The sequence below is a fragment of the Equus przewalskii genome, chromosome 19, assembly GCF_037783145.1.
Source record: "Equus przewalskii isolate Varuska chromosome 19, EquPr2, whole genome shotgun sequence".
Taxonomy (NCBI): domain Eukaryota; kingdom Metazoa; phylum Chordata; class Mammalia; order Perissodactyla; family Equidae; genus Equus; species Equus przewalskii.
The window spans coordinates 44,334,824-44,351,556 of NC_091849.1; the positions used below are offsets into that span (position 1 = coordinate 44,334,824).

Genomic DNA, 16,733 nt, shown 5'->3' on the forward strand with positions numbered 1-16,733 from the left:
ACACTTTAAACTATTTGGCCATATGCCTCATCCTTGCCTCCACGTCTCTGATCAAGCTGTTGCTCTTACTTGCAGTGTTCCCTACCTAACCTTTCTGCCACCCTCCCCCTAAATTTCTACAGTGTCAAATATTACCTATCCTTGAAGACAGAGCTCAAATAGCATTATTTTTCACTAGCTTACAACCCCCAAATTGAAAATTCTCTTACCCACCTGATTCCCAAAGTAGTAGATCTGTAACTCTTTCCACATATTTATCTCTATCATTCTCTCATTTTCATCTCCTACCACTCTGTCTCCGTTTCTGTCTGTGTATGAGACTCTCTATTTATATATGTAAACATATATCATTCTTCTAGACCAGTGACTCTGAAGCCTTTTTTTTAACCACAAAATCCATTTTTCATATAAAATGCTGTAAAAAAGCCCAATAAATAAAATGGATTTTTTTTTTCTTTCTGCTTTTTCTCCCCAAATCCCCCCAGTACATAGTTGTATACTTTAGTTGTGGGTCCTTCTAGTTGCGGCACTTGGGTCACTGCCTCAGCATGGCCTAATGAGGGGTGCCATGTCCGCGCCCAGGATCCTAACCAGCGAAACCCTGGGCCGCCACAGCGGAATGGGCAAACTTAACCACTCGACCACGGGGCCGGCGCCAAAATGGATTTTTAAAGTAGCCTCTCTGGTTGCAAGGAAGAAGGGTTAAGAAGACAGCTAGAACCTCACACTCTCTCCTGAGCAGTCCTCCAGACATCTTAACAATGTACAGTACACTACACTACACACTCTATGAAGACAAGTATACATACTAGTTTATTTATCCGTCTCCCATGTAGGGAGGTAACATTGTATAAAATCAGATATTCCTAGGATCAAAACATAGCTCTGTTGCTTATAAACTGTATTCTCTATGCAAATCCTTAATGTCTCTAAACCTAAATTCTCACATAAGACGGAAATGGTAAAATGTCTCTCATGTGATGAACACGTGATATAAGAGATAAGACACATAAAAGTCATACTTCATAGCATTGATAGCACAGGTACAAAAGAATTTCTATTCCTTCTCTCTTCCCCTTTCTTTCCACATCATCTAGCCAAATGTCTGACATATATAGGAATTCAATAAAAATTTATTGAATGAATGAGTGGATGGACAGATGAACGAATGAACAACAATTATCTAAACAAAAAATAAAAAGACTTAGTAAAGGGATTTGATAACAGGTACAGAAAAAAGACATGCTAAAGAAATAGTCTATAAGAAAAAAGGGAAAATACTTTAAAAATAATTTTTATGGCTGGAAAAGAAAAAAGATAGTTCTTTATATATTTAAAAACTGGAGTCATTTTCAGTAAAAATTTACTACCAAAGAAAGAAACTAAGACAAAAGAATTATTTAGACACATCGTTTTAAGGTTTATTTGTGAATAATACGATATCTGGTTAATATCTAAACTCAGCTTATATTCAACAGCTTAGAAATAAGAGTTATAGTAAATTAAACTATAGTGAACAATTATTGTGCTTTTTAAAATGAACTTTATTTCACTGATTTATGTAGGACTGTTATAAACGGTGTTCTGATTTTCTTTTTAAAATGTGTGTTCCCTTGTTTCTCAAGTTACAAATGTAAAGTTCTGCAATTGTATTTAAAATCTTTTGGGGGTAGATGTGCACAAAAGAAATACCTCAACACAAATCACCATGACACATAATGAACCCAAAAGGAATAGGCATATATCATTAAAGTCAAGACATTAAGTTTGATAAAAACAAAATCTGACCTTTAATATTTTTTAAAATTGGTTAATAAACATAAAATGCAGAGAAGCTTACATTCCACATATTTTTAAACTCTTCTGGTATCCTTGGGGTCTGTCTAGAAAAGCAAAGGAGTATGTACATGGTAGAGATGAAAAATTCAAATGAAAGAAAATCCTCTGGGACTGTCCTTTAAATAGAGGGCTGAAATCCAAGTGGTTTATTTTTCTGTATTCATAAAACAAACTTCATGCACTGGATGAAAATCAGTAAATGAAAAGTAATAGCACAAAAAAATTAGTGACCCTATTAGAACAATATGTCTTGAAGTAATGGTAAACTACAAGTCAAGATTAGGTCTTATTCTTTAAAGTTATTTATAGTCCTTAAAAATGAGAAAAACAGAACAGAAATTAGATTATAAATATCTCTTATAAAAACTTCACTCAATCAGAGCAACAAGGTTAAGCAATGATTTGCCAAATTTTGACTCCTAAAGATGACTATAACAGAATGCTTTTCATTTGACTTCATGAAAAATGTCGTCTCTTCCTTCTCATTACCTATTTGAAGGCTAAAGTCAATATATTATGTAACGAAACTATCAAAAATTTATTAGTATCCCAAAAACAGATGTATGTTTTATTTGAACACTATGTGTCTATCAGTAAATACTTTTGTATACAGTATGATTAGAGTTTTTAAAAAATAATAAATCCCTAAATACTGAAATAATGAAACAAAATGTCAATATGGTTATCTCTGAATGATGAGATTACTTCCTTCTTTTGTTCTTCTAAAGATTCCAATATCTCTCAAAGGTGTTACTTTTACAATCAGAAAAGGTTATTTTAAAGTTACATACAAATAAATATGCATGCATGCAACTATATATTTGCATATGTATGTGTGTATCTCCCTAAATGACCTACTTACATCTAATTTATACAAACAGAAAGCAGGACCCTGGTGTAAAAATGAGAAAAGGTAAAATAGGAAGGTAACTTATGTTCTTTAATAATTAAGAAAATATATTCAAATCTCCCTAATGTAACATAGCAGTTAAAAGTCTGGCTGTGGAGTCAGAAAGATTTGATGAAATCCCACCCCTACCACTTAACAGATGGGTAAATTTGGAAGAGTTATTTAATTTCTTTAATCTTCAATTTCTTCATCTAAAATCTGTGAATAATAATATCCAACTAACAGGGCTATTAAATGAAATAACATATGGAAAGATATTAGAGCACAATGCCTATTTAGTGATGGTAGTAATATTCCCTCTTCCTATAACTCTTTGTGTAACCAAAACTCCTACCTATCCTTCATGTTTCAGCTTAAATCAACTTCCTTAGAGAGGCTTTCCCTCAATTAAGTTCCCGCATTCCACTATTTCATAGTACCCTGTACACTTTCCTTCACAGCCCTTATGACAATTTATAATTATTTATTTATGCAAATGTACCCACAGCACATAGCATACTATATGCACTTAGTAAATTATGAATGAATGAGTTTATGAATAAAGATGTTTATAATCTTTCCACTGATACCATAAAATTTTATCTCTATATAATCAGCGTGATCCTGATTACAAGTTATTGACTGTAATACAAATGAGGTATCTAAATTTGAATTTAGTATTTCTGGGGACAAATGCACTAGGGGAAAAAAAGAACATTACTAGTATTTCGGTCTACCTCTACATATTTAAAGTCACAATGATAGAATCATAGTAATTCTCTACATTTGTCCCTCAACCTTCCATTAAAGAGTACACAAAACATAAGGAATAAGAAAAACGTTAAGTTTCTTTCTTGGCTTTCAGTTTACCTACTGAGTTTTCTTTTGATCACTATTTGCTACAACTGTGATTAAATCAGCTGTTCACTGCTAAATCAGGGGAACAGTGCTAGATAACATTAGTGCACTGGCTCTCAAACTGTGGTCCCTAGACTATCAGTATCACTTGGGAATTTTCTAGAAATGCAAAGTATGGGGCTCACTCTAGATTTATTGAATCAGAAAGCCTGGTGGTGAGACCCAGGAGTCTTACGGTTTAGCAAGATTCTAAGGTAATTTTAATGCACACTAAACTTTGAGAACAATCACATTAGAGGATTTATTCTTTATAAGTAATAGGTTGTTTCATTGGTTTTCACCAATTTGCCAGTCTTTATATTTCATCATCAAAATTCTAATATTGCAGTAAACCTCTAAAATACTCTAAAGTCTGACAAATAGGACATCTGTCAATAATATAAGACAGGCAACCAAAGACCAATGGATTGCTTCTTAAGCATTCAATATTGTTCTAAACACATGTGCTACACAATCATTTCATGTTGTCACTGTTCTCTTTTATTAGAAATTAACTCCTTCTACCTCTCCTTCTAAATAAAAAGACATTGTTTCAGAAACACTAATTTCAAGTAGAACTGGAAGGTGACTCAAAAATACAACTACTGTTTTCAAAAGTTTTATAAGTCACAGGAGAAAGAAAACGATGTGGGCCAAAAATGTAATTAAAAGTAGTTTTACCACTCTCTGTAAAGATATACACAATTAAGTAAAAGGTTCAAGTGGGTTCTAGATTAATCTCTATTTTAGAAATATAATTCATTAACAAAATGATAATAAACTGCCATAACAAAACTGTAAACATGGCTTAATGATAGGAAATGTGCTAACAGTGTAACAAATCAGTAGGTCAAACGTGAAAAAAGCATACAATCATTTCAAGATTATCTTTTTTGGCATTTGATAAAATTCAAATCCCTTTCATTTTCTTTTTTAAATCCAAGAATATAAAACTACTTTCTCAAAGCGATTTGAACTATTTTAAACCAAAGCCAACATCATACTTACTAATGGATACGAAAAGCATTTCCATTACAATAAGGAATAGAGGTCTGTGATCCTCACTCATAGTTATTAATCTTCTGCAAGTTCTGATTTAAAAGAGAAACAACCATTATTTGTGGATAATACAATTCTCTACTTAGAAAGCTCAGGAAAATCAACTAAAAAATTAAGTAGATTAAATTTTTAAAATTTTAAATTTTTTTAAAAGTAGTGTTACCACTCTATGCAAAGATACACACAATTATATTAAAGGTTCAAGCGCACAAGATCACAAACTGCAAAAATACAGTTTACTATAAAAACAACAGAACTGTTGAGAAATGAGAAATAATAGTGGTATTTCTAATAGAACTAGAATGTAAGCTCCATGAGATTCGGGAGTTTTTTTGTTTTATTCGCTGCTATATCCCCAGAGCCTCAAAGAGTGCCTAGCACACAGTAGGTACTCAACAGGCATTTGCTGAATGAATAAATGAAAAGCATTAGCATACGATAATACTTTAGACCAAACACAGTCTGCCAACAGGTGACAGTCTACAAACCGTTGACTGCAAGTCCACAGGGAGATAAGGAACAGGATGCGAATCGACTGCATCACCATGCACACCGTGCAATTCACCTGTTATCACAGGAAAACTACCTCAATGAAGGAAGCAGGGGATTGGTTTATAATCTGCCTCAAGCTACCTCGTAAAAGACCAGTGACAAACAGTTCACACACTGGCTACGCTGCTGGGTGGCGCTACTTTAGACTAAACGTGGGGAGCTGAAATGAGATGGAAAAAAACTAACTTCAAACCAAACAAGAATTTGTAAAAATAACGTCTGGTTGCTGAAATGTGGTTGTAATTAGGTCACTGTGTCTTTTAAAGGAAACTTACGAAACACATGAAAGCAACAAAAAACTCTAAGGATAAGCTCTTTTTGTCAGCTGAGTGTCAGGTTCTAATCAGGAAATGTGGACATTTCCAGTAGTGTCTAAATGAATGAAGTCTTTATGCTTTCAGCAATGATAATAGATGATCACAGAAATTAAGGCACATGAAGAAGTGATGCTCTGAATTAAAATAAACACTTCAAGTAGATACCTCACTCATCACTTTGAAGTGAGGTCAATATTGTAGTATCACCTCAAATATAAAAGTAAAGCAGAACTGAGTCAGTGCTGGTAGTTTAAAAAATGAGGAATAAGGGAGAAATAGTCGAATTAACACTAATTTATAGCACAGAGGCTCTGGAAAGTGAACTGGGCTGATATTCAGAAGAGTAGGTATATAGTCCTGAACCCAAAACTAACCCACTACACATCCCAGGACAACCCTCCTCATCCCTCTGCTCTTCAGTTTCTTCAGGAGTAAATAAAAACATTGCCCCAAACAACTTCTCAAGACTCACAGATTTTCCATTCAGTCTAAGTAATTGATACTACCCAAAATCCTTTGTTTCTGAATGAAGGCAGGCAGGCAGTCCTACAAAAACATGCTGAGTTTCAGTTTTATCTATAAACTTATAAACTGAAACCAGTTAAAAACGTATAGATGTTTATAGAGCGATTTACACTGAAGACCTACCTATCTCTTACATAAATGATTTACTTACAGAATCTGATTCAATCCAAACAAGACACCTGAGAGATGGGTACTGTTACTAAAATTTTATAAATAATAAAGATCTCACAGTAACATAAAAAAAGAGAATTAATGGGATCCACTCATATTTGTGTGACTCCACCAGACCAGCCTTCCTTCTACAAACCAGACACTACATATATATTACAATTTCCTAAGGAAGGAACAGAGGTTTCAAGTAAATCAGAGACACTCTACATACAGAATGTTACACCTAAAAATGATTTCCATGCATCTAAGATGAAGAAGAAACTAAAGTTAATGTAGCAGGAAAATAAGGGGAATGTAAAACTTCAGTTTTAAAATTAATAAGGAAGCAAAATAAATACCTGATACATGATATAAAAATGCTGAAAACCTTAAAAAATCACAGAATGATCAAAATAAAGCAGTAATTTGAATTTCTAACACTGATATAACACAGAAGATAGATTGTCCATGCCCCTATTTCCTACCTCTTTTATTTTGAAAACTTCTGACCTTTTCTCAACTTTAACAACTCCCATGGAAACTGTCCTCCTACTATGAACACAACTTCCTATTCATTCTATTAAATTCAACAATTACGAAGCACCTAACAGGTGCCAGGTACTGTAAAACAGGAAAATTAAAGCAATCTGTACTCGTGAAGCTTACAGTGGAGAACAGGGCTAGACAAGAAAATAGACCCCTGTGATAACACAAAATAAGGACTTTCATGAGAGTGTAGTGCAAGGTGCGGAGGCCACAGAGAGGCAGGTGGCTGGACTGGATGGGCCAGGGAAGTGTCCCTGGAGGATAAGATGTCCAAGCTGATACTTCTATTTTCTGTTGCGTGTTCTATTCCTCCAGCTCTCTTAATTACTCCTTCTATTTTACTTGACTATAAACTTCATTGAAATCTCCAAATCCTTCTGCTTCTCCTGTTTTTCTACAAATTGATCAACTCCTTCATACTTTCTATCCTATCCCTCCCCACCAGCCGAGGCTCAGTGATCAGAACCTCTAACACTTCAGATTTCAGTATTCTTCCGCTACATCAGCCCTTCAAATCCCGACATCAATCCAAGCGTCTTCCTTTCCCAGTCCTGTGCCCGGCAGCTGAGCACTGCTATCGAAAATTCTACAGCCTTGCTGTCAGAGCCCTTATAAACGCTGACCAAGCTCAGTTGAGACCTTGACAACTTAGGCTACGCTAAGCATATTCCTACTCAGCTCTCTCTCCTAACTCCATTGTTGCCATTACACACCTTCACCGTTCTCCTAAAGCTTGCCCACCTGCCATCCTTGTCAACTCTAGTCATTGGCTTTGCCTACTTCTTCAAAATGGTAAGAATGATAATTAGGCATAGCTGAAAGTTTTACTTCAGACATTTTTTACGGGTAAAAAAAAATTTGTGTACATTGAACTAACACAGTAACCTAACTAAAATTCCTAACACTGTTTCATTGAGAAAATATTCAGTCACAAACAAAAGACTTAAAAATAAACTTTGACCTGCTACCTGAAAATTTCAGCTATTTAAAATGCAGCCAAAAACAAGAGCTAAGAAGTAAGTAAACTCAACTCTCAAAACTCATATTAAGTTTATGCACCAAAGATCAAATCATTTTTCTCAGAAGAGAAAGTGTGTCAGGCTTTCCTAGCTCGTGAACTCTTATTTTAGGTACGAATCTAGTAAATTTGATTACTAGTCTATGGTAGACAGCATCCACCAAGCAGGGGCAGGGGGTGAAACATTGCCAGAGCATGGCACAAGGAGAGTAACAAAATTAGCAGCTGCAAGGAGAGAGAAACATAAAAACACTGCAAAAAAAAATAAATTCAAACAATATAGCAAAGTAGGACTATTTACCACAGGAGTAGAGTACACTTCGTGCCTCTAAGGTGCCCTAAGGGCATCACTATAGTACAAGTGGATTGCAACACCTGATATTTACAATGAAATTTCAGTTTAAAAAAAAGATTAAATTGTACCTGGTAACCTGTCTATATATAGCCATAAATGTGCATAATCTACTGTAGAAATATTTTCATTAAAATGGTCAAAATAAGATCCATTTGATCACTCAGATTAGCTCATGTATTTATAAAATGAAGAATATATTTATTCTCTATGATTTATACTGCATAGACACCCTTGTATATAATTCCATTAGTCAGAATACTGTTTTACATATCTATAAAAAAATTAAACTAGTCTTTCATTTCCAATCACGCTCACCATTCAAAAATAAGACATCTGCAAGATTTAAAATGGAAGGGATAGTTTGGCTGATTTTTACATACTGCAGGCACAGCACAATTCTACATTGAAGCAAGAGAAACAAATATTAAAGAGACCTGAGATGCTCTCCAGAGTCTCTAATCACACTCTAGTTGACCAGCTCACTCATTAGTCAGTTTCCATCCAGTGTTGATTCAAGAAAACTTTCTCTAAATGTAAAATTATTTCATTAATCAACTTTAAAAGTAAAATGAATTGCACAGACCAAAGTCTGAAATCTGAGTATACAGCAAAAAAGCATAAAAAGAAAAGAAAAATGAAACTGCTCAAAATTTGCACTCAGAATTTGTTTTGGAACTTGATAAAATGATCCCTAAAAATTCATCTGGAAGAATAAAAATAGGAAAAGAGACAAGAAATATTTTAAAAAGAAAAGTTATGCGGATGACCTTGAACTATAATACCAAATATTAAAACATATTAAGAAGCTATAATAACTAAAGTAATGCAGTACTGGCAAAGGAATAGGCAATTCAGGGTAACAAAGCAGAAAACTCAAAAATAATTTATTATCTGATAAAGGTAGCATTTCAATTCTGAGGGAAAAAGGAGGGCTTATATAATTTGTGGTGGTGAGACCACTGGCAAACCAATTTAAAACAAAACTGTTTTAACTTAGAACCCTCCCTGAAACCATGCAACAAAATAATGGATTAAATATGAAACTGTAGAAACTAAAAGCTTGAAATATAAGAAGTACATGACAATATGTACAGAAGTTGAGGGTAGGACTTTCCATCATAGGCAGAAGCGATGAAGAAGAGTAAGACTAATGTGACTACATTAAAAATGAAAACTCGGGGCTGGCCCAGTGGCGTAGCAGTTAAGTTTGCACACTCTGCTTCCACCACCCAGGGTTCGCCAGTTCAGATTCTGGGCAGAGACTTACACCCTACTTAGCAAGCCATGTTGTGGCAGGCGTCCTACATATAAAACAGAGGAAGATGGGCACAGATGTTAGCTCAAGGCCAATCTTCCTCAGCAGAAACAGGAGGCTTGGCGGCAGATGTTAGCTCGGGGCTAATCTTCCTCCAAAAAAAAAAAGAAAAAGAAAACTTGCATATTAAAAAGCAATCACTATAAACATGCCCTAGGGAAACCAAAAGACAGGGGGGAGATTAAGGATCAACAAATACAATCAACAAAGGGTCAATGCCTTTAGTACAAAATCTCTTAGTAATCTATAGGAAAAAATAAGAACTCAGTAAAATTGTGCTAAGAATATGAACATACATCCACAAATGAAGAAATATAAATGGCCAAAACATTTTCAAACTCAGTAGTCAAAGAAAAGCTGTAAAACAGCACAATGTTTCTACTGTTAAATGTCAGAGAGAGATGGAGAGGGGTGCTCTCATAACTGCTGAAAGAAATGTAAATCAGTCGAACTTTCCTGGAGGAAAAATTAGGAAGGTACTATCAAAAAGCTTTTAGACTCAAAATTCTTCTTCTAAGACTTTAATATAAGGTAACAGGTATCAAGATTTCATTACATCACTTTTATTAACAAGAGTAGAAAAACTAGAAATAACCAAATGGTTGAATATCAGGGGATTAATAACAATAGACATCCATACAATGAAATAATTGTCTCATAATATAGAAAATTGTTCACAGTAAATTAAATGGGGGAAAAAAGGGCAGGGTATCAAAAAAAGCAGAGCAATGGCTAAAACTTACTAAGAACTTAAAAAAATTAAGTCAGACATATACACACACCCCACAAAGTATATAAGGGATTACAAATAACATTTATTTTCTTCTTTTTGCATATCTGCTTGAACATCTTATTACCTCTTCTGACTTCAGTAACTCATTTACAAGTTGCCTCAGTTTCCTTGAATAATAAAAGGCCCCTTTGTGTTTATTTAGGCTCCAGAGTTCACCAAACAGTAACTTAACTACAAAATGCTAGAAAGACACACAGACATACACACTCTCTCCCTTGTGCCTGTGGATGCTGCTATGCACACATCTCCAGATGCATTTTCTTTAATTTTTTTAAAGTACAAAAGAATGTCTACAGCATAGTACTCCATTTGTAAAAAGGAAAATATAAGAATATATTCATATGTGTATATATGTGGATAAAGAAACTCTGGAAGAATGTACAAGGAAGAACATAACTTGTTACTCAAAGGAAAGACACCAGCTAACAGGGAAGGAGAACATTTTGTAAAACTCTATTTTTAAATGTGTAAATATATTACTAATTAAAAACTAACAATCAATTCTATTGCGATTATATATTTAAGATATATATAAATAAAAGTATTTATATATAAATAATATATTATATATATATATGCGCCACATTACTCAATATTGGCAAGTCATACATATACTATTGGTGGGATTATAACTCATTAAAGCCTTCATGGAATATCATCAAAAACCTTAAAGGAATTAGTTCTAATGAAATATCCAGGCACATGCTCAAAGATATATATAGAGACAAGCGGAAGGATGGAAGGAGGGGAGAAGAGGAGAAGGAGAGGTGGAGAAATAGATCTATAGCTAAATATAAAGGAAGTTCATCACAATCCTATATGTAACACTGAAGAATTAGAAACAACCTAATGTATTTAACAAGACTGCTTAAAAACATCATAATGGAATACAAACTACCACCACTATAAAAATAAATGCCACATATTTATCAACGTGGAAAGGGCTTATGATAGTATACAATAACTAAAAACCCAAGTTATACAATAGCAGTTATAATATGGGATTTGGTATTTATTTTTTATATGCATTGGAAAGATAAACACCAAAGCATTAACAGTGTTTTAACTCAGTCAGTTTAAAGTGTTCTTTACGATCTTTCAGTATTTTCCGTTTTTCCTTTCAGAAAATAACATGAACTGCTTCTATAAGGAAATATAAAAGACATATCATTTTGAATAAAATGTTAATGACAATTCCCCTACCCATAACATTTCCATGATTTACGTTTTGGCAGGGGTGGAGGAGCAGGGTATTTTGTTTTTAACATATAAAATCCACCAATACAAAAGTGAACTAAGATCATCTGGCTCCAAATTTGCAATCATTTCCACTATATCATGCTACCTTAAACACTCTCTTATATGTGGTATTATTGCTCTTTATATTAATTTAGCCTTTAAAATACTTATATTTTATTATGAATTCCAGATAAGTGAAGTTTTATTGTATATTAAAAACAAACATTATCTCTGTTCACATCCTTCTGAAGTATTAGAGATATACAAAGCACACTGTTCAACCCAAATGCTGGGCTGGAAGAGGCAGACTGAAAAAAGCAATCAGTGTTTGACTTAGAAATGGGTTGTACTCCAACTCTGACTGTTTGGAAGTAACTCTACATAAAAAGAATGTTATTTTTGTTGTAGAAATAAGTATTAATTGATTTCCAGGCCAGCTCAAAAAGTTTAATTTAATCCATAATTGGCAGAAACATATTACTAGTATATTGTTATTCCTAATAAATACCATAATCAACCTAAACAGGAATAGGGAGAATGTCACAAAAGGCTAGTAACACTCTACCAGCCACGACAAAAACTGGTCCTAACATGGTTCTTTCTAGACAGAGAAACCTACAAAAAGTGAAGGAGGAAGCAAGTTGTCAAACATAACAGATTAAGGATTAGTTCTTACTACTCTTCCCTAGAAAAGTGGTTTGTGAAATCTATTTATTCTGTCCTAGGAAAACACGTATGCCAGTTCAAAAACCTAATGACCACAGGATTTTTTAAAAAGGCATATGGTGTTTTACTTAAGATTAAAAAAACGTTTATGCAGAGATGTCAAAAAATATATATTTGCAAAAGGTGGCACACGCATTAACATATATGCTAACATATTAAACACGTCACAAAATAAGTCAATTCCCATGTTTCTGGATGTAATGTAAAACTGCCTATCAGTCTCATATCTAGAGAGATTTACAACTGTGCCTTGGGCAACGTAAAAATGGTCATGGATCCTTAAACTAAACAAACAGTCAAAATGAAAAAGATTCATTCCTCTATATTAAGAATCTAATTTTCTTTTATAAAATTTTACCTTTTTAATTTCAGGAGTTGTTTACATTCTATATCAACAGAATTTATTGTAAGAAGGCAATCAACACATAATCATAGATACCAAATTTTCATTTCCTACCCAAAATTACTCACCACTTTCTGATATATTTTCAGTATTGAAGAATCCATTTTTATCCAGTACGTTTTTTAAAAATTAATTTTGAACTTGGTACATTTAAAAATGACAAGTTTTCAAAATCTCAGCATATTAAAAATAAAAATAATGAATTGACAAAATACTACATAACATATGCTAACTTCAGAGCTGCCAGAAATTACGCAAATTTAGCTACATGAAAATGAGCACCAAAAACTCACAATATTACATATTCAGTTACACACAATGGCATGACAATCAAGTGCAACACAATACATTCAGAGCTACAGTCACAAAATTTTCAGAAAGACTAAGTATAAATATATTATGTCAATTCACAAAAGAACGTTTTTAAGAAACTAACACACTTCAGTATTATCCAGACTTTCCACAAAATACAACATGAATGTAACAGTAAACTTCCCAATCAAATCTGACCTGCCAAAGTAACCAAAAATTAACACCCCCAAATCTTTAAAGAATTCCGGGACAATGCCAATCCAAAAAGACAGAGAAAGAAGTAAAAAGAAAATAAATGACAATGTTAAAAGTAAACATAAAATCAACAAATCACATAACACATAAAATGTACTTTTCCCAATTTCAATAAAAATATAATAAAAGCAACCCAGAAAAGAAACATTCTATGTATATTTTATATTTTCCATAGTTATTCTGTGTTGTCCCATACGGCACCTACTTGCTACATGTGGTTATTTAAATTTAATTAAAATAAAATTTAAAATTCAGTTGCTCAGTGGCTAGCTCACTGAACGCACTCAGGAGGCACGTGCGGTTAGTGGCTGCCCTACTGAAGAGCGCAGAAGCAGAAACTTCCCTCACCGCACAAAGTTGTACTGGACGGCATGCTATAAAGTAGGCAAGCCATTTTCTTCTCTATAATAATAAAACTTCTTTCCATAAAACTGCAAACACTTCCCCTTGCACTTGAAACATTTTTATAACTCAATATATTGATGATTATTTTTCAAAAAGATGACAATCACAACTAACAGGACAGTGCTTATTAGGTGCTTTGATTTAGTATCTCATTTAATCTCCATAAAACCCTATGAGGTAGACACAAGTCCACAATCCCTTATCTGAAAGATGTATTTGAGAATTCAGAGGCCTTCAGATTCTAGAAAGTTAATACTGTACATGAACCACACGCTCAGAATGCCCTCAGCGGGGTCTGGGGAAGCACTCAGGAACACAGAGGAACGGCTGAATATTAACACTGAAGATAAGTGAACTGTTTATCAGTTAGGTCCTGCTTCTGCATGAAATTCATTCAGGACAGCTATTTCCAATCTCCAGTGTGATAATCTGCAAGTATACTGCAATTTTAGAATGACAGATCCATGAACTTTTACCTATTCTTCCCCACATAACTACGAATTTTCATCACAGAACTACGAAAATGACTCCATCTCCCTGAATTTTAAGAATTCATTTCTAAGCTGGAGCAAAATGTTTTTTCCTTCTGGTAATTATATACATAATATCCTAAAAGGAAAGGCCTAGTTATTTTCTTTTCATGAGAGAATTAATACAGCTATTTAAGTACAAATTCAAAATTGTATTTTGCCACATTTATAAAATGACACATTTTTTTCAATGCAGGCATCTAATTCAGTTGGATCTGGCAACTTAAACACTTCCTTATTTCCTTTCTGAAAGGAAAACATGTATGACCAACTTTCAGTTACACAGTGCTTTCATGTTCTCAATCAGCTGTTACACGTTTCTCTCACTTTCCCCAAAGACTGTGACCAATTTTATATTATCATTTGAAAGTCTTCCTCACGATTGTTAAATTTATAACCAGTATATATCTTAAAATATTCCAAATAGATACATGTCACAAAAAGTACATGGATAAATTTATCCACATATTTTAGTGTGATTTAAATACTAGGAATTAAAATCAAATATTAATAGTGATAAAATATAAAAGTATGATATTTAAATATTCAATAGCAAAGTGGCCAGGTTGATATCCAAAATTATGAAATATCACAAATATGAGCATCCAATAAGGACTATGTATTTCTACAAAAAATTATACTTTCTCCTGGTTACTGATACAGCCTTGCTTAAAAAGATTTGGTGGTTAGCAATAGGAAATTGAAATAAATGCTACAATAATATGAAAATAACAACTTAATCCAATACTTCTGATAAAAATTAGACCTCATTACTAATAACAGTAATTAACTGAACAATTATTCAGCTTTCACATTATTACTTCATTATAGCACACCTGTCACACATAACCTGGCGAAAGCTCCTTTGTAAACTAAATTTTATAAATCGACCTAAGTTTGATTGACTGAAACATAGTTTAGCATAATTTGTCCAGAGCATGGACTCTGGAGTTACAGTTCCTGGCTTAAATCCAGGTTTTGAAACTTACTATAACGGCAATTTTTGGTGAGTTACTAACCTTTGTGTCTCAATTTCTTCATCTATAAAAAGGGACTAAGAGTATCTATCTTATAGGGTTATAGGAGCATTAAATGAAACAGTCTATGGAAGCAATCAGGGGAGTGCCTGGTACTCAGGACCTCTCCACAAGCATTCGCCATCATCACTGGGATTATTAGAGCATCTCTGAAGTTGTAATATATTAACGTTAGCACTCTTTACCTTTAAGAATTTCGATTTCCTCCAGTTTCCTGAAAAACTTAAATGCACTACGGAAACAATATTTGAAGGAATCCTATGTCAGTTTAATAAACATCTATTACTAATTCATATATTTACATCTTAGGTCTCTTTAAAGTCAGATTAAGGTGAAGATAAAACTGGGAACATGTTCTTCCACAGCTCCTAACTTCATAATGCTAAATAACAGCCAAACATCACCATTTCACACACACAACTACACCCTAGTCTAGTGCAGCAATGGATAAATGGTTGCTGCTATTTATCCCAAAAAGTCCCAAGAGAAGAAGCAAATCTTACTGAGATATTAATTCAGTTTTGGACATACTAAGTTTGACATGTTCAATACTTCATGGATATTCCAGGCAGCAGTCAGAAGTACAGACCTTAAGTTAGGAAGCTCACCCTCAGAAGTTCACCACCACTCCCTCTTTTACTACCATGGAATTTATCATATCCTATTACATGACAATTATTTGTCTCCATAACCCTTCTCTACTGCTAGGCTATCTTGAAGGCATTTAGGTCCTGCCATATAAGAGCTCAATAAATATAAATTTTAAAAAATGCAAAACTTGCATTAAAGGAGTTAATTTTATTGTACACAAAGAAACTAATTTTAAAAAACTTTCTCCAGGGCCAGCCTGGTGGCATAGTGGTTAAGATCACACACTGTGCTTTGGTGGCACGGAGTTCACAGGTTCGGATCCCAGGCACAGACCTATGCACCTCTCATCAAGCCATGCTGTGGCAGCAACCCATATACAAAAAATAGAAGACTGGCAACAGATGTTAGCTCAGGGCCAATCTTCCTCACCCAAAAAAAAAAAATTCAATCTGTGAATTTTAAATAAGGATGAAATTTTCATTTGGAATAATTCTTAGAAAATGTGAGTAAACCTGAAAAGAGCACAATATGACATGGCAAAAAATACATAAATGAGTAAAATATGGAAGAGAGAGCCCAATGAAGACCCCTTGAAGTGCACTGAAATTAATTAAAATTCTCAAGAAGTTCGTTAAAATGTCTGCAATGTGGATTAAAAAGATCTCACTTTCTAATTTACAGGCTACCTGAGTTCAATAACTTAAAAGTCAAAAGCCTCTGGACCCTTCCAGCACGTTATTCAAAGAGGTGTGATAAGAGCATATGGCACATGTGCTCAGTTACATGCACTAGGTAAGGGAAAGCTGCAGTCGTCCCCAGTCCACTGGTAACTGTTTGGCAGCTAATCCTTCAGTTTAAAACATGTAGAAGCACTTCCTAAAGAATGCTTCACTGGTACTGTTTACCACCCAAACTTAAAACATGGTCAATTCTGTCAAGGCTCCAATAGTAGACCAGAGTGGCTGCCAGTTCTACATTTA

The 16,733-nt window shown here is 33.9% G+C and overlaps 2 protein-coding genes across 21 annotated transcripts in view; one reads left to right on the top strand and one right to left on the bottom strand.

Annotated features, from left to right (window-relative positions):
* The window catches only part of SUPT3H (SPT3 homolog, SAGA and STAGA complex component), a 465,747-nt gene that overhangs the window by 432,608 nt on the left and 16,406 nt on the right, over nucleotides 1-16,733 (bottom strand). For 6 of the 15 annotated variants that reach the window (XM_070586115.1, XM_070586114.1, XM_070586113.1 and 3 more), the window contains exon 3: nucleotides 13,959-14,024. The exons of 7 other annotated variants lie outside the window; for them this stretch is intronic. In XM_070586115.1, the coding sequence (XP_070442216.1) occupies nucleotides 13,959-14,024 (66 nt within the window). Of the gene's footprint in view, nucleotides 1-4,633; nucleotides 4,717-13,958; nucleotides 14,025-16,733 lie in introns of those variants that run through there. 2 more of the 15 variants (XM_070586127.1, XM_070586123.1) reach the window with 2 other exon arrangements.
* Nucleotides 1-16,733, top strand: part of RUNX2 (RUNX family transcription factor 2) — a 315,413-nt gene that overhangs the window by 18,822 nt on the left and 279,858 nt on the right. The gene's annotated exons all lie outside the window — the stretch shown is intronic.